We start from the raw sequence: 18541 nt of genomic DNA, 5'->3' as shown, positions 1-18541 counted from the left end.
TCTGAGAAGGAGCAGAGCAACAAAGCAAGGAGACTCCCATTAGAGCATCCAGGTCTCGCTTCGCATCGTCAGGAAAGGTGCTACGTGTAAAACACCTCCTGCTAGAAAGGCGAGGTTTGCGTTTGAGCTAGAGACCCCATCACAGGAGTCCAGACAAGAGCCCCACAGGTGCCTCAATTCCCCACGACATAAGGCTCCCTAAGCATTTCCAACGGAGCAAAGTTGGATGCTCCCGAAGAGCATCTGCTCACCAGTCTCCCAGGAAGCTGAAGCTTCCCTCAGGTCACAGCTGGCTGCTCAGTGTCCTGTGCAAACGGAGCTACGGTGCTTCTGGACCCAGACTGGCTTTTGGAGAGTTGCATATAAAAAAGCCACAGCAGCAGAAGCTAAAATATAACCAAAACCATCAGTGTAGCCTCTTATTGCAGGATCTGAATCTCCTTTAACTTTTGCTGAATATGGCTCAGACAGTGCGTGAGGGCACGAGAGCTGACGAAGCTTAGCAGAGTTGGACAGCTCTGCTGAGGCTCTGCCAACGGGAGAGCGTTCTTCAAAAAGCTGCTTCCAGGAGCCATGGGATCACTGTCGACCTTCAGCATCGTTTCCCAGCACACACCCTGTTTGGATCGAGCTGGCGAAAAGCAATTCTGAAACCAGCACCACCTCCCACCACCTCAGGAGAAAGTCCAGGTGAGGGGTTCAGGCTTTTTGCCAGCAGCAGCAAGCAGCCAGCAAGGGAAGGGTGGACCTACGCACTGCTCCTTTTACATAGGGATAACTCAAAAGACGGTGTAATCCTGCCAACCGCTTCCACCCACAAGCCTAAGATGTGGCATCCATTCTTTCCAGAGCTGTCTCACCAGTTTTACAGCGCGCGCACAACGCCTGTTCTGTCCCCTTCATTCACAAGCAGCATACTCATCCCTGCGGGGCAGGAGGACCTCCGCTCTGTTACCTCCCCAGCCTTATTCCCCAGAGCGAACCCCCAACGGTTTCAAAAGCAAAGGAATAAACAGTACCTACCCTCCGCAGTCCCAGAGGTTTAATACCAGGTTTCCTAGAAATCTAACGTGGGAGTGCTCCACATCAACTGGAAAGAGACAACAGGAGTTTACCGACTGTACCACACACCCAGATCAGAGCTACCTCCTCGGGCAGCCGAAAATGCCGTTCTTCACAGCACAGCCCACAATTTGTAAAATCCCATCTAAACACCATTGCTGTACGTAAATCTGTAGCTGAAGGCACCAGGGAAAAAGACAGTTCCCAGAGTAACTCACACCTTCCTACTCTCTACCCAGGACACTATTCTCCCGAGAAGCACATCAGGTGGTTCCCCTTTAACAACGTGTTCTCTGATCTTTGCGATATTTTAGGAATGATGTTAGTTCCAGCACACTCTGCAAGGCCTTAAGCAAACCTTAAAAATGAATCAGTAACACAAAGAATGTAAACTTTATAAACAGGCCAAACTGATGGCAAAGAGGAAGCGTACACCAATCCGTGACGTTAAGTCCTCACAGGCACTTCCCAGTGAGGAGCGTTAGATCCTGACAATTCGTACCCCTGTTTCAGAGGAATCACTTATTGCTTTTTCAGATCGGTGGCTTTGGAGGCGGGAAAAAACCCAAAACAACAACAAAAAAAAGAGGCAGAAGACATTAATTAAGCCTAGTGCATCATCCTGCCAAAACCACGGGTGCACAGCAAGATCACTGCGTCTCCAGCTGCACTAGTGATCGGGAAAGCATCACCAGCAAGTAGGACCATGAGGAAGCTCAAACACTCCTCTAATAACCGGGGTAGCAGCAGCAAAGGCTGCCTCCTGACCAAAAAAGGAGAGTAAAGGATAAAAGTTTGACTATAAAGCAGCAAAACTGAACCCTGAGCTGCCTTCCCTTTCACTCCAGCTTCCTACTTGCCCTCAGCTGAACCCAGGAGGGAAGCGCCCTGTCAGGCGTGGCAGCTGGGAGGATCGGCAGACACCCACCTACTCCGGAGCAGAGGAGAGGCAGGGATCGCTGGAGGGAACAGCCTCGCCCCTTTAATGAAGGGGGTTTGAGCCCCGAGAACGTGCAGTTCAAAGAAGAGAAGGCTTACTTGTGGCACCCAGGCGCCGCGTGTCCCTGGCGATGTAGTTTGCAAAGATAATGGACCTCATGCTGGTCTTCCCAGACCCACTTTTACCCATCAGCAGCACCTGGGAAGGAAAAAAAAAAAAAAGAAAAAAGAATTCACCACCACAGAGCACCAGGTCCTTCACGGCTCCCTCGGGGTTAACATCACCCTGCCGAAGCCACCAAAACACAGGACCAACACACTTCAGATGTGAATGCATCAGAAGAGAGGCAAAGAAGAGTACCATGCCTGGGAAAGCGGGAGATAGACGTCCCCATCTCCTTGCTATCCACGGTCACTGAATTGTGGTCAGACTGAAAACCTTTCCATCTTGTTTGCATTCTTGAACTACGTCCCCCACCCCCTCGGGAATCTCGGGCCTTCCAGGCACCACGCTCCTGTTCCTTCAGCCGGCTGCCTACCACCCAGAAGGAAGCGCAGCCAGCCCACAGCCACCATCCACCGAAATCCCTTTTCCCAGCCCACGCTGGCAGAGAACTCGTGGAGTTCAGAACCAGCACCGGGGGAAGAGCGGGAGCTGCTCCCGAAGCTGCCGCAGCCTCCCCCGTCCCCAGCCCCTTGCACCCGCACGCTTTCCTGGCACCAGAGGTGAAGGCTTGATGCTTCTGATGACAGCAAAGGACTTGGCCAAGACGAAAGAACAGCTTTATCTCAAGCCTGTAAGACCAGGCTGGAAGCAATCCCTTGCCCACTCGGCACAGGTATTCTCCACCCATTACATCTCTCCTAATCTCGCTCTTTTCCTTCTCGTAACGGTGCCTTGTTTTCCCTGACAGAACTGAAATACAAGTTACATTTCAAGTTTCAGGTGTCAGAAGACCAGCAAAGAGTTAAAAGCAGATGCGACAGCCCAGTTCAAGTGCACCGGGCTATCGTGTAGGGGGAGACTTGACTCCAGAGTCCTGTTTGCAGATCATCAGGCCGAAGGAGAGGTCACACCTCTGGTAGCCCAAAACTAAGGGATGATTTGGGGCAGGGGGGAAAGAGGGGAGACAGTCACACAGGGCAAGACTCTACATTGTGATCTAAAAATAAAAATTAAAAAACCCCAAAGGTAAAAGCCAACACAGACTTGCTCACAAAAACAGCTGTTAAACAAGTTCCAGTTACAAAGTCAAATTCAGCCTTTGGCAACAGCTCTGAAAATCTATCATCAAGGACAGGTTTAACGAAGGCGCAACCGGCCCGAGTCTGCCTGCCCAGCCCGCTCCAGTGCCAAACGCCAGCTGGGAAGGCGCTCGCCCGACTCCCAGCCTCATTCCACGACCGCGCGGCGACAACCGCCAGGCTCCGGGGCAGAGCAGGGGAGGCAGAACGGCACCATCCTGTTTGCACAAGTCACCCTTCCGAGAGCGACTGCAACGTCTCACAGGCTGGCGAGCGCCCTTTCCAAAAAGCAGCTGACCGCAGGCCTCGATGATTTGGCAACGAGGGCTTTTCCTCAGAGAGGCAGGCTGGTCAGGTCACACCTACCAGCCTCTGCACAGCAAACCCCCAGAAAGCTACGCCCTGAGCTACACACAGAGCAGCAAGAGAGAACACCAACATCTCTTATTTCAGACCACCTGCAGAAAAAGCACATGCAGAAACCCAATACAGCTGCAAGGCACAGCCCAAGCCAGCCTCGAGGTGAACCCAATTCCCAAGGTTTAGGCTGCGGAGGCCTTTCAAAGGGGTCGGGCGCCAGCACGTAGGGCCGGGCGGGAAACCCAATCCTAGCACACCACAGAAAGACAGCTGTATATTCTCCACGTAGCCACTTTAACAACTTTGAACACGCTTACTGCTGGAATGCACCAATTCTCACTGGAAGCGCTACTCCTTCCCCGTGTGTTAAGTTCCAGCCTCCCAGGAGCCCCCAGTGCATTACGGGCTCCCCGCGCAAGTTTCTGTCGCACATCAGAGGGGTCTCCCCACGGGCCAACGAAGCCGGTCGGGGCTTATCCTCTTCCCTCGCGCCGCGGGAGGCAGGCAGCGAGCAGAGGGTTTTGCAACACGTACCAGAAACACTCACGCAGCAGTTATCGTGGACGGCTCTGCGGCGAGCCTGCTCTGCCGCTCGTGCCAGCAAATAAACTCAAACCTGATTTTAATTTCTAGCACTTTAAGCAAAGGATGCGTCTGCTGACTCCGAGAGCCTTAGGAGGCACCTGGCAGCCAAAGAACGCACCGAGGTACAGAGGCAAACACATAACGACGTTAGCAAAAGCAGATGGGGAAGGAAAACCCAACTGCGAAGGATTCTCCTTTCAGTTCTTACCTTTTTCTTCATGGCTGTGCTTGGCATCACCCACCTACAGAGAGAAGACCATCTTCTTACATTGCTCTACTTTCCCCAGTTACAGGCTTCGCTTCAACATCCAAATCCCACCCACAGGAGCGCCGTGCAAAAGGGGAAGCGCTCCCATGCTGACATAATCCCCCCAGCCTCCACCTCACCAGGCACTTGACAGCTTCTGCTCCAGACGGCGAGGGGAAACTTTAGCAAAAGCCTCCCGCTGTTAGAGAGCCCTCTAACACGCCCATGATGAACAACGTTCCCGTAATTACAGGGCCGAAACAGGCCCAAGCAGGATAACCGCGGCCGGCGCTGGAAGGCAGCGGGGGACACCGCGGAGCCGCCCTCCCGCCCCCGGCAGCCAGGGCCGGCCTCACCCGCAGCCCCTGCTCCTACCCCCTCCTTCCCCCGGGATGCTCCGGAGCCCGCACCAAGCAGCCCACGGGCGGCGTCGCATCTCCCCGCACCCCGCGGCCGGCCCGCACCGACCCCCGCCCCCCCGCCCCGGGCCGGTGCCTCCCCCGCCCCGCTCCCCCCCCCCCCCGCCCCGGGCCGGTGCCTCCCCCGCCCCGCTCCCCCCCCCCCCCGCCCCCGGCTGTCCCCAGCCCCACCGGGCCCGACAGCGGCTTCGCCCCCCGCGGCTCAGCCAGCGCCGCCGGGCCCCGCCGCCCCCCGCTACCTCTAGCCGCGACAGGCGCCTCCCGGGCCGGCTCGGCAGTGCCCGCGGGCGGCGGCGGGGGTGCCTGCCGGCCTGCCCGCCGGAGGCGGCGGAGCTCAGCGGGACCGAGCGCCGCCCCCCACCCCCCCGCTCCGGGGTAGGCCTCAAAGCCGCGGCCTGGCGTGAGCCCGCCGCCCCGCCGGGGCCTCGCCCGCTCCCGCCGCGGCGCCCGGGACCCCCCGCCCCCCCCAGCGGCGCTCACGAGACCCAGCGCTCGGCAGCCGCCGCCGGTCACGTGAGCGCTCACCCCGCCCTCTCCCGCGCGCCCGTGCCCCCTCCCGTCATGTGATGCGGCGGCGAGGCGGGCGGGGAGAGGAGAGGGGAAAGGGGCGGGGCGGCGGCGAAGCACCGGGCGCCATCTTAGGTGTGGGCAGCCCCTCTCTGGCGGGAGGGGGTTTGTGGAGGCGGCCGGGAGGGAGCGGGGCGCGGCGGCCGGGGGCGGCCGGGGCCGGGCAGGGGCCGCGGCGGTGCGTGCGGGGCGGCCCAGCGGGGCCCGCCGGAGCCTGGGCCCGCCCGGAGCGGCGGGAGGGTGCGGGCAGGCAGGGCTGTGAGGCTGGCGGAGGAAACACCACCCAGCGCCTCCCATATGGTCTAGCGGTTAGGATTCCTGGTTTTCACCCAGGCGGCCCGGGTTCGACTCCCGGTATGGGAAGCTTCCTCTTTTTCTGCCCGGGACGGGAAGCGCCGCCCGCCTTTCTCTCCAATTTCCTCCGTTTTTTCTTTCCTTTTTCCTCCCCCTTTCCGCACAGTCCCCTCCTGACTCTTTCGGACCGGATTTTTGCCAAATATCTCCACCCCAGGAGTCTCCTGAAGCTGTAGGAAGCGCTCTGCCGCTGCAAACCCTGTCTCCCACCCGAGTTTAAAACGTTCAAGTTGGAGAACAGAGCACCTAACCAAGTAACGTGGAGTTAATTGCTTTTTTTCTCTAACACAAGCAAGAAAATCACTGCTTGTGTCCCACGGTGTGTTTTAAGCCGTCCTGACTATTGTCCAAGGAAAATAGTATTGTACGGCAACTCGAGCAGCAAAAATCTGCTACAGATATACGTACATAAAATCACATACATATATATAATATATATATATATTAGTGTGTAGGGCTGTCATTTACGAAGGGAAATTCCTTGACAAGCCAGGTACGTCCAACAGCTTTTGCGTTAACGTGTCCGTACGCGGACAGAAGGCGCCCGGGGTGGGCAGCCGCTCGCCGGCGAGGGCAGGGCCCCCCTGGGGCACCCCCAGGCTGGGGGACGCGGAGGGGCGCCTCGCCGCCCGCCTGCTGCGGCTCTGCCGGGCTGACAGAGATCTCGGCTTCGGCAGCTCTGCGGGCAGCCCCCGAGCTGCTGCGGCCACGAAGCCGGAGCCCCGCCACCTCAGGGACCCCCCTCCAGAGCCCCGACACCTCAGGGACCCCCCTCAGAGCCCCGACACCTCAGGGACCCCCCTCAGAGCCCTGTCACCTCATGGACCCCCCTCAGAGCCCCGACACCTCAGGGACCCCCCTCCAGAGCCCTGTCACCTCAGGGACCCCCCCCTCAGAGCCCCGACACCTCAGGGACCCCCCTCCAGAGCCCCGACACCTCAGGGACCCCCTTAAGAGCCCTGTCACCTCAGGGACCCCCCCCTCAGAGCCCCAACACCTCATGGACCCCCCTCAGAGCCCTGTCACCTCATGGACCCCCCCTCAGAGCCCTGTCACCTCAGGGACCCCCCTCAGAGCCCCGTCACCTGTCAATCTGTAGGCTGCATTAGTAATGATTGATCTTAGTTACAGAACAAGTACAGACGCGGTAGCTCCGTGGGCTCAGGATGGATCAGAGTGAAGATCAATTCCGCTTTCAGTCAACCCCGGTTGAGGGGCCGGATCACGGTCCAGGTGCAAACCCCCCTGTGCCCCCATAAAGGCTGACAGAGGGCCCGACTGTTAACAAACCAAAGAACGGTCCCGTAATCCTCGTCAATATTTGAGTTTCCTTGCCGAGCTTGCCATTTCTGTAATGCATTTGCCTTACTCCCACAGGCTATTCAAACAGCAACACGTGCCATGCTGATGCTCTGTAAGAATTGAATTAAAATCAACTCGTTGGTAACTTCTTGAGAAGCGAAGCAACAGAATTTCTGTCCCAAAGATAATCAGTAATGCGATCTACTCAAAATATTCCTTGCCTTTTGGCGTGACTTAAAAGGGGCTCTAAAATCAGAGCTGTCAGGTTTGGGATGACTCTAGGAATGGTAGAGATGTACGAGGTAATCAGGCCGGGCTTCTGGGCGCTGCAAGCTGAACAAAACTTGGAGCTGTGCGTCTGATGGTACTACAGCATCTCTGGGGACAGAGAGCGGGCCACGCAACAGCCGTACTGAAAGGGTTTAGAAGGAAGGAGAAAAAACAGCTTGGCCAGAGCTTCAGCCCCGCAGGAGGGGTCACCTCGCAATGGAGATGAAGGTAATAGGAATTTACCTCGAGGAACTCGGGACACCACCTGTAACAAACGTCTCATTCGGTGTCTATCCATCAAACGGGATAGAGGGAACTAAAAACAGAGCAGAGGAGACAGCCAGCAGAGCAGTCTGAAGTTCTGGGAGGGAAGAATGCCTGCAGCAGCTCAAAAGATGAATCTCTTAACCAGGAGAAGGCTGGTTAACCACGGGAAGAGGTGCAGTGTGTTGCAGTCGCTTCTCTTAGACGTCTTCAGGGGCAGGACTGTTGCTGCTAGATTAAATAACTGGCTGTTTAAAAGCCTACATTAGACAATTCTATATATTTAAATCAGGTGCTTTTTTGAAAATAATTGATAAAAATTACCTAGCTTATTCCTCATGAGCTGAAGCTTTTAGATTAAGGCTTGATGTCGCCCCCCCCCCCCCAAAAAAAAAAAGGAAAAAAAGGCTGTCTAACATCAAAACTAGTACCTGTGATCTTTGCCAAGAATTGACTTCTGTCTTTAAAACTTATGCAGGAATGGATCTCCAAATATTTGGGAGTATCAGAAAGGGGAGGCATGGAATAGTTTATTTTTCCTCTCTGTGTACTGAAATTTTAATTTTCTCCGAACAGGCACACCGACATGAAGCCCTCCACCAACGCCACGCTGTAGCTCCACTGCTCCTTCCGCACCCGAAGTCTGTAGCGAGGCCGAAGCAGCTCCCCCGGCTGAAGAACGGGCTGCTGAAGAGGATGGGTCAAACGCAAAAGGAACAACCCAATCCCAGAATCAAGACGATTCTTTTAAGGTCTCAAAACAGCAAAGGGAACATCTCAAAGGGGTGAGCGTGTGATACATCTTAAGAGAAAGAATTTCAGCCTACCAGGACAAAGGCAGCATCAAGAATATTTAGTGTACAATCTCCCAGGAGGACTCTGTTCTCCCTAGGGAAGGTCAGTGCTGCTCCTCTTCCTCCTGCCCGATACATCAGCAACGCTTTGGCTATTAACTGCTCTCGCATGCCTCCTTGTGACAGTACGCAGCCTTGGAAGCGCATCCACGGCCCTGTATTGACTTGGGAAGGTGTTTCCTTCCTCTTGTAACTAAAGGAAAGGTGGTTCCTGGCACCAACGCCTGTGAACGGAAGCTCGGCATCATCAGGTGTGACAAGAATGTTCTTTCTAGACCCCGTTATGAACAACGGGGTAATTCCACATTCCCCGTAACAGCAACTGAATGAAGGCGAGCAGTCACTTTCTTAGAGGACAGAACAGATTGCCTTCTGCTCGAGAAACGCCCTTCTCCACAGCAGCACCCAACAGCTACAGGCTGTCAGCTACGTTGCTTACACAGCCAGTACTCCAACAGGTTCCTGCACAAGACCAGAAGCGCAGGCCCTCAGGCATTTGCTTACCTACTCGTGGAAACAGGTACGTAAGTAAAGCAAAGCGTTCCAGAGAGCCGGGGGACAGAATATGCAGCTAGAGAGTACGTAAGGCTGCAGAGAGGAAAGACAGGGCTGGCTGACTGCCTGAAAGACAATCTGCACTGGAAGGCTAAAGGCATATGTCCTGATGGTTTTAAAAGCTACAGCAGTTGTTGCAGCCAGTTTCAGCTGGATGAACGCTGCAGGGAAGATGCTAGCAGATACGTTACTGGGAAGAAAAGCACGCTGCTTCTAAACCAGTGAATGGGCAGTTGAGGCAGAAAACAACCCCTTTATAATCAAGGATTTCCACACACGTGCAATGAAATATAATGGAAGTTGAGCCAGTAACACTAGTTTCTTGGACGTGGGATAAAAGGTGTCCACGCAGCACACGGAAGTATTTTCCAAAGATGGCAAATGGCAGCTGAAAAGACCGCTTTCCAAGATGGACAACACCCAACAACCCTGTGCTTACTGCAGGATTGTTGAGGCTGGAAGGGACCTCGAGGCTGCCCACCCTGCTCGCAGGACGGTCACCCCGAGCAGGCTGTCCAGGACTGACCACCTGGGTTCTGAATATCTCCAAGGACGTTCCGCAGCCTTTCTGGGCATCCTGTTGCAGCGCTTCATCACCCTCGCTATGTTTTTGGTTTCTTTTGTTTTGTTTTCAAGTGGCTATTTCTGTATTTCAGTTTGTGTCTGCTCCTTTTTGGTTTACTAGGCACCGCTCTGAAGAGTCTCGGTGGCCATCTCCACATCTCGGTGGCCCTTCACCGGACTCTCGCCAGCCTGTCCCCATCTTTCTCAGGCTGGGGAGCCCAGAGCTGGACCCAGCACTCCAGGCACCCCACCGGCACCGATCACCTCCCTGGCCGCGCTAGCGATGCTTCTTAGGGAAGCCTCTTGGTAAGTAACGGGCTGGTAGGCTGCTAGGAGATTCCTCTCCCTGCTCCTTAGGCAAGTAACCTGAATTATCATTAGTTTAATTTAAAAAGCAGAAATTGCACAGTCAAAATACTTCCAACATTTTTCTCTCTGGCAAAATGACCCTTAACTATTTAAGTGCTGGAATGGAAGTGATTGCCCCAGAGGATTTCAGGCTTTTAAGCTTTTTTTTTGAGCTTTAAGCCTTTTTTTGTCCCCATTACTTAAGGCTTTTAAGAGCCACCACAGACATGAAGAATGGTTTTACACGTCTCCATTTAAGATTAGGAAAAACTTCAAGAAAACATCTTTGTCTATTTGCTCATTTCAAACATCCAGTGCAACACTCTCGTCAGACCTTGAACCTGAAATCGTAGAGCTGTGTCGCTTTGTCTGACTCTGTGGTGTATTTATTTTACATTCATGCAAAACATATTTCAGCAGCAGCTGCGATAACGACGTTGCGTTCTGTAACAGCGGGCCAAGGTCCACCTTTGCCATGGGAATGTAGAGGCATTTCACCTCTTCACTTCTCCTGTTCAACTCTTACATGTCCCAATTAAGTAGAAAAAATGAAAGGCGTGATTAGCTGTGAAACAGCCTACGAGCAGGCCTCTCTGCCAAATTTACGTTTTGCAAAGTACCATGCTGCTTAGCAGCTGGTGGAAAGTCCCAAGACACGATTTTGCACAATCACACTTACAAGCTGCTGCTATTAGATAGCTGCGCTCTGTTCGTTTTTGAAGGAGGAGTAGAATAACATAAGTTTTTTCTCCCCCACCCCCTTCCTTCTGTACACCTCCCCTATTTTTAAAGCACATTTTCAAAGAAAAATGTACAAAGTCAGATTATTTTGATAAAATCCTTCTAATTCCCTGATATTCTTACAGGAGAGAAACTTGTCTCAAATTTTGGAACTGCGTAAATTTATAATTTAACTGCACAATCCCAGCTTTCACTTACTGCCAGCGCCTAATCTGAGCTATCGTTCTTTACGAAGTGCCTTCTGCCACGTGGATTCTGTACCTTGTATTCTCAAGTTGTTAATGCTAGAAGCTTGACTGCCAAAACCTCCCCTTGACCAATCCAAAAGGCGCTAAAGCCATCGAAATCACAGCTCAGGGACTGTACCGAAACACCACCACCACTTCATAAGACAATCTGCAACCTGAACAAGCAACCGTACTGCTTTGGACTTTCAACCTCTCACTTTCACGACTGTTACACGCAGTAAATTGCCAAAAGAGAGCTAGCTACACGGTTTTCCTGACAGCCTGCCCCGGTTTTTGTATTAGGCTGTAAGGGGTGTTCACACAGAGACAGAAACATGAAGACGCCGGTACTCTGATCATCTTTCGCAGTAGCACAGGGAATAAGCTAGAAAGACTTGCTCAGTTCCAAAAAGATCTGGACTTTTCTAATCGTCATCACAGCCTAAGTGCTGTTACTGTTAAAAAAAAGACTAAAATAGCTTCATCACCTATGAATTGTTTGGCTGGCGTCGTTACTGCAGCTACCGCGCTGAATTAAATCAGCGACTCCCCGGAATTGTCACTGTCGGTCAGTACCCACCTTCTTCAAACCGAGCTGCCAAAACTTTCGTAAGACAAAACATTTGGTCTAAGAGTGGGAAGTTGCCGCTCCCCGGGGTAAAAAGGAAGCCTGTGATTCACTGCTGTCCGATAAAACTTGTACTTAGCACTCACACAAATGACAGGATCCTTTCTTCCAAGGGGCCTGACTACCGTACTGCCTTCGCTGCAGGTTTTTCTTAGTACGCTAAATGTTTTCATCTGCTTTAAATGCTTTTATGTAAGAGACAGACAGCAAAATGAGGTAATACAAGGTTTAGTTTTCACATGCTATCCTGGTGCCACGGGCTCGCTTCAAAACATCAGTACCGTATGCTGCTTGCAATGTTTAAGGAATGAATATACGCCTGCGCTCAAGCCTGGCTGTTCGGAGAAGACTACGCGAGTGTCGCTAGGAGGCAAGCAGGCGCTCGCTCTCGTCCCGTGGCTGCGGGTGCTTCAGTGGATGTCGCCAAAGACGCCGTCTTCGCATTCCGCTGGAAGGGCCGCCCAGCATCGCCTGCAAGTACATTAAAGGGGAGATGTAAAAGGCGGAGGCTTGGGACCACCCCGAGCTGCCAAGATTGAGAAAAACTGCTCTAAGTAGAACGGATTTGCACAGAAACCACAGACCTTCCATACAGGCACAGAGGTATTTAAGTATTAATAACTATCCATGCCGAAGGAAGTACCATACCCGACTACCTTCGGAGCGATTTGCAATTTTAAAACAAGAGAAACAGCCAGCCAGCCCTCCCTCCTCCCCCTACCCCCAACCTAACTGAAGGACGTCGATAAATCGCGTTTAAAAGAACGGGAAGACAGCGCACCGCGCGCAGCACCCCGCCTTTCAGAAGACCCCATCTGTGGGTTAACAGTAAAACTCTCCCAAGCAGGCGAGGCGGGCTGAAGAGGCGATTTCTTTGTGCCAGCGCTGCCTGGAGGTAAACAGGCTGCCTCTCCTTGCTCCAGCGGCACCCAGCCTCGGCCAGGAGACAACGAAACATTCCAGTGAGCTACGGTATTACCGGAGGCATTTCCAATACACTGAGAGAGGAACTGAAGAAGAGGATCGCACCGAGGATGTAACTAGAAAAAACACCCGACACAAAGGCGTGAACTGACCCGTCAGGCCCAGGGGCTGGCTCACGGGCACGGTGACTGCGAAGGCCACTTCCACAGCGTGAATTCTTGTGTTCTCGTTGAAGGTATCACCGCTTGTGAAATACGGTACGCTGCGGTAATGCTTTTCTCCAGGGGGTGAGTCTGGAACAAGAGGGAGAGAAAAAAAACCACAGGGAAGGCAAATATGAATAGAAGGTATTTGGAATTCAGCCATTCTTCTCGATTTACTGCCCCTGAAGCGCACAGATTCACAATTCTGTACGTTTATTTTCCCAAAAGCCTGACGCTACGCCGCAACGCGTATCAACGGAAAGTACCGTGCAAGTGCCTCGGCCTGCGAATCCCTGGCGTTGAAGCAGCGGCTGTGGGGCTAGCGGGCTTGCTCGCAGCTCACCTCAAAGCAGCACAGCAGCGCGATAAGGCAGCTCCCGATTCTGGAAGTGGACACGAGGAGCCTGTTCTGTGGTTGTGAGCTGAGATACGGCATTTTGAGATCGGCAGCTGTACGATGGCTTCGCTACAACACAAAGGAGCTGGGTACCGGTTAAACACCGTGTTCTGTGCGTGGGAGGAGACACCCGAACGCACATCTTCAACCAAGCGCTCATGATGTAGCGGAGATCTAGTGTGCTTGTTGGGTTTGCTGTGGAAAGGCTGCTCCAGCTTCTTTATTTGGCAGGCGACAGACACCCTATGAGGAAGCAAAGAAAGCAAAAAATACCAAATTTGAGATAAACAGATTTAAGAGAGTCTGACAGAGTTTCACTGACCCCTCTCCCACTGCTTTTTGAAGTGCATGTCTCTAAATACTTGTAGTTCTGTGACCGCGGGCAGCCCTGAGAGGCTGATAACAGATGGTGCTTGTTAAATTGGAATGAAATAACACTGAAGTTTAACAGTCTCAAAGGGATTTGCCGCATGGACATTATGAGAAACCAAAAAGGAGACGCAAAATACTTTGGAAAGGTCCCGACAGCTTTCGGCAGCAGCGCGCCAGCGTAGCTCAGCTGCGCCTTCATTCCGTCCCCTCGACCGAGCGCAGGGCTGGGCTCAGCGGGTTCCCGAAATCCGCCTCCAGCAGGGCCAGTTCGTATCACCGGTCAGCCTGGAGGGCAGAGCTAACGCCCTGCCAAACCGACTACTTCAGTGTTTTCTAAGAATATCTGGGTGTCGTATAACTGTGCATAAAGCCCAAGCTGACAGAAAAGGAGGGCTCTTTCTTGTGAATTCCTCTGTTGCTTTTCACATCAAACCGCTTTGTAGCCTCTCTGCAATCCACTTTTCAGCTTTGTTGGTTTATGTTTCATCTGCAATCACCTAAAATGATCATGCAGTATGTGGAGGGGAAAAAAAAAAAGAGAAAAATCAATGAATGATTAGACGTGTTTGCACAGGAGAGAGTCTTGTAAGATGTATCCTCCAGCTTCGTGCTGAGATTTCCCCTTCTATTCTTAGCTTTACTTTGAAAGCTAGACACTGCTTTTGCTTTTTAAGTCATGCAGTCTGTCTCCATACGAAGGCTTTGCTCTTCTCCCGTTCCCGGCTGTAATCACACTTCTGTTTTCCGCAACATTCCTTTCTTATCTTCCGCTTTGAAGAGAACGATTACCAAATCCTTTCTCAAACCTGTCAGGATTACGCGGAGCAAGCAGTCAAACTGCTAATGAGCTTGCAGGGCTCGGAACGCAAACCGGGATGCCGAGCGCCTCTGCTTCAGCTCACAGGCGTGCATTTGGCTTTAAATCAGTACAATATTCACACTCTGACTCCTGGGCAAGAACAGGAGTTATCCCTCCTCTCGCGATGTAACTCTCCTGGGAAATCGGATGAGTCTAACAGCACGTGCCAGACAGCAGGCAAAAAATACGGGCAGCGATGCGGGGAAGATCATCTAACGTGCGCCCCCAGGGATAAACCACAACCTGAAGCAGCTCTTTGCGTTTACCCAGCGAAGCCAGGGAGGCTTCTCCAGCAAGTGACCTTTTCCAGGGTGATCGCAGCCCTGTGGGTCAGGCCACCGCCAGCTTCTGCGCGTTAAAGGTGACTCTGGCCAGGGTTTCCCCACGGCCACTCGAGTGACTCCCCCTCTCCTGCTGCTGCCTCTGAGCTCTGGAACGCAAACCGAACCGCAGCCCGAAACACCTCAGCAGCCGCCTCCCCCACGCTCCTCAACTAGATCTGTTCTGGTGAAGTCACAGCTGGCACCAGCACAACTTCAGCCTCTTTTACGTGCTTTCCCTCAACTGAGGGTTTTAGCCCAGAAGTGGTGAGGCTTCCACTCACCCCTCCTGAAGGCCAAGACAGCTATCGTGTAACTGCCCCTCGGACGGCCCTGCAAGCTACGCTGGCGAAGACAAATTCCCTTCACGTTATTTTAGCTCTTCTTTCAAGCGAAAAAGACGACCTCACGTGCTCCAACAATCTCTTTCACCTCGGGAGACCCAACATCTTTAAGCATTTACACCTTCCAAAAGATTAGCTTAATACAACATTTTCGTTCTTTAGCAGGAATTCGTAGGGCAGAGCCTTTTGGTTGACGCCCCTCCAGGACCACTCCTCCAAGGAATTTCACAAAGCTGTTACTGCAGCTGGTGGAACTCCTCGCTCCCCATTTCCACTCGCTGTTGCTTATGGTTTTACTTCGCTGTTAGAATCGGCTTTTACTCAGCCTGCGAGGCCGGGACAGCTGTGGCCTGCAAAGAAAACGCTTCAGGGAAGCAGGGCAACACACAGGCCACGTGTTCCAAAAAAATAAAAGCTGTGCTGCGAGCAAGGGACCCAACAAAACACAACGCCTGAACTCGCCGCGCTCACCAGACGCCTCCCGCATTCGGTATTGCACCCCGAGCCCACCAGCGTCTCCTCTACCCCCACTCTGCAACAAAATCCACAGGGAAGGAGAAAAACGAACATTAAACATTAGACAAAACAAGGCAAAGACGCCCCTGAAATCAGAAATCGTGTTAATTCTGTCCTAAACGTCTTAAAACTACTGAGGGTGGGGAAACGCGGGCTGAAACATGGTGGTGCCAAGCTTCTGGGGAAACACAGGGACAACACTGTCACGGCTGCGATGTCAGCGGGATTCAACTACAAAATGCACCGGCACAGTAACCGAAATGCCCGTAAATTTTCTAGCGCTGAAATCTTTCTGGCAGTAATTCACGAGGCAGCGCGCCCCCTCCAAAAAGACACAAACCCCTCAAAACCCCGACCGGCTAAGCAACACCTTTTGTCTGCACGCAAACATCTTTTGTGAGACGTAACCCCCCCGCATCCCCGGCCTCCCAAAATCCCACTTACCAGGAATTCCGTTTCATCTTTGGGCAGCAGCTGTGACCGCACGCACCTTTTCTTCAGCCCTTCTACAACCCGATGCAACAATTCTGGCGAGGAACAGTGACAGCACCAAAAGAAAAAAAGAAATAAAATCACTTTACAAATAAAAAGAATCTTACTTGTTTATCAAATAACGGCCCATGTATGTACTGGACATTGCTGTAAGTACAGATAGAGATTTCTACGTGCAATACGAGCGAGGGAAAGGACTACAATTGTGAGAAAAAGCTAACAAAATTACAGATGTGAAACCACACGGAAAGTTTTACAGAACCTGCTGTCAGCTCCCTCTCGTTAGAAGCGAGAGAACTTTTTTCTTAGTTTGAAGCTGAGCTTTCACAGTAATTAATTTGTAGGAACAAGTTGAAAAATGCGAGATTTCATTAGGATTTCCCCGGCGCCACCCCAGAAAGATCGCAACCCACCCCAGGGTGTTTGTTTCTCTTCCGAAGGGCCACGGCCACATGATGAGGCGCTTCGTTTGACTTTAATCGCTGCTTTACGCAGCTGTTTGTTGTAATTAGAGGTTGTAAAATTCTATAAAACTGGGGAGAAGGATGGGAGGGAACATACAGAGTATTCCTGCAAAAAGAACAATATGTAAAATACGCAGACGGAAAAAGCGATGGCAGCTCTTTAAACGGAACACGTTGATGCCAGAGAACAGGCTGCTGTTGCCGTGACGAAATACAACGTAAAGAGCTGCAGCACCAGCCCGAGATGACATCATTTACGCGCACGCACCTTTCTGGCGGCAGGGAGCCGCAGCGACGTGACGACGCGTGGCGTTGGGGCGAGCTGGATGCGAAACTCGGCCGCACCAGGAGAAAATCCGCGCCGGGGACGCCGCTGAAGGCAGGCCCGCGGGTCAGCCCCGCGGCCCGGGGCAAGGCAGCGGCTGAAGCCAGGCTTTGGGGCTCAGCACTGACAGGTGCTCACCCAGCCCCTTCTTACAAGTGGGTTTTTCTCGTAGAAACCCGCCGGTGACTACGCAAACTTTGGGAAAAACTGATTTTAAGTAGAAACGTCGCCTTCCCCCGAGCAAAAGGGGTCAGCACCGCCCCGCGTCTCAGAAACCACGGGACAACTTCCCGTTACACCTCACGGTACGGAAGCACGGGCGCTCTGAAGGTCAAACAAAACCTCACAGCAGTCTTTAAAGCGGGAAAAAAATATTTGTGGGCGGATTTGCGCCGGCCGGGCCGGGCCGGGCTCCAGCACCGCCCGCCGCCCCGGGGAGCGCGGCACAGCCGCCCCCAGCTCCCCGCAGGCCCCGCACAAACGCGGGTCGCTCCCACCGCCCCCGGGGCCGGCCCCGAGCCGCCCGCGGAGGCCGGTGCTCGGCGGAGGCCGGTGCTCGGCGGTCCCAAGCCCCGCTGACAGACGGCGGAACCGCCCGCCGGAAATCGCGGCGCGGCGCTTCCGGTAGCGACGTCATCAGCGCGCCGCCGGCTGCAGAGGGCATGCGCAACCCGGCCGCCATTGCCTTCCCCAGGGCCGGGCGGGGCTGCGCCGCTCCCGGTGCCCGGGGAGGGGCAGCGCCGCCCCTGCGCCCCGCCCCTGCGCCCCGCCGCCGTCTCTGAGGCCGGGGGCCGGTGCCGCCCCGCGGGCCCGGGGACAGCGGAGTGCGGCCGCAAGGCGCGCAGGGCGCATGCGTGAGGGGGCGGCGCCCTAGCGCCCCCTGCTGGCACGGCGGCCCGCCGCCCCCCGCCCGGGGCGCGGTCACGGAGCCGCAGCCGGGAGCCCGGCCCCGCGCACCCGGCCCTGTCCGCAGGCCCCGCTCCCGGGGCCCCGGCCACCCCCGGAGCCTGCCCCCGCTGCGGCTGCTCACGGCTTGGATAAGCGCACTCTGCGCTGCGTTAAAAACGGGCTGGACGGCCCGGCCCAGAGCGCGGTGGTGAACGGAGGCCAATCCAGTCGGCGGCGGGTCACCAGTGGTGTCCCCGGGGCTCAGTGCTGGGGCCAGCTCTGTTCGGTGTCTTTATCGATGATCTGGACGAGGGGATGGAGGGCACCCTCAGTCCGCTTGCGGACACCCAGCTGGGCGGGAGCGTTGATCTGCTGGGGGGCAGGGGGCTCTGCAGAGGGCCCTGGCCAGGCCGGGTCGAGGGGCCCAGGCCCCGGGGTGAGGGGCAACAGAGCTCAGGGCCGGGTCCTGCCCTGGGGGCACAGCAACCCCAGGCACCGCTGCAGGCGTGGGGAGGAGCGGCTGGGAGCTGCCCGGCGGGAAAGGGCCTGGGGGTGCTGGTCGACAGCCGCTGGACATGAGCCAGCAGGGTGCCCAGGTGGCCAAGAGGGCCAGTGGCACCCTGGCTTGTGTCAGGAATGGTGTGGCCAGCAGGAGCAGGGCGGGGATCGTCCCTGCGCTGGGCACCGGTGAGGCCGCCCCTCGAGTGCTGTGCTCAGCGCTGGGCCCCGCACCCCAAGGCGGCCATGGAGGGGCTGGAGCGTGGCCAGAGCAGGGCAGCGAGGCTGGGGCAGGGGCTGGAGCACAAGGCTGGGGAGGAGCGGCTGGGGGAGCTGGGGGGGCTCAGCCTGGGGAAGAGGAGGCTGAGGGGAGCCCTCGTCGCTCTCTGCAACGGCCTGAAAGGAGGC

At 54.6% G+C, this 18541-nt stretch overlaps 1 protein-coding gene and 1 long non-coding RNA gene across 3 annotated transcripts in view; both read right to left on the bottom strand.

Annotated features, from left to right (window-relative positions):
* LOC309595713 (ras-related GTP-binding protein A-like) overlaps positions 1–5366 on the bottom strand; it is a 14165-nt gene extending 8799 nt beyond the window's left edge. The window contains exons 1-5 of the mRNA XM_082322971.1: positions 5343–5366; positions 4400–4433; positions 2101–2200; positions 1024–1090; positions 324–386 (exon numbers count right to left, since the gene is read on the bottom strand). Of these exons, the coding sequence (XP_082179097.1) occupies positions 324–386; positions 1024–1090; positions 2101–2200; positions 4400–4426 (257 nt within the window). The 5' untranslated portion in view covers positions 4427–4433; positions 5343–5366. The remainder of the gene's footprint in view (positions 1–323; positions 387–1023; positions 1091–2100; positions 2201–4399; positions 4434–5342) is intronic.
* A 2771-nt stretch (positions 5367–8137) lies between these two features.
* Positions 8138–17333, bottom strand: LOC309595983. Of its 2 annotated transcripts, none has more exons than XR_014229422.1 (5): positions 16691–17333; positions 15911–15993; positions 12925–13298; positions 12608–12748; positions 8138–12002 (listed from the first exon to the last, which is right to left on the bottom strand). It is a non-coding gene; the product is annotated as an uncharacterized lncRNA (long non-coding RNA). The 2 variants fall into 2 exon arrangements; XR_014229423.1 differs by having other exon boundaries at positions 13002–13298.
* Between the last annotated feature and the right edge of the window lie 1208 nt (positions 17334–18541).

Source organism: Platalea leucorodia, assembly GCF_965183815.1.
Source record: "Platalea leucorodia genome assembly, chromosome: 10".
NCBI classification, from domain to species: Eukaryota; Metazoa; Chordata; class Aves; order Pelecaniformes; family Threskiornithidae; genus Platalea; species Platalea leucorodia.
This window is presented reverse-complemented; position numbering and strand designations above follow the sequence as displayed.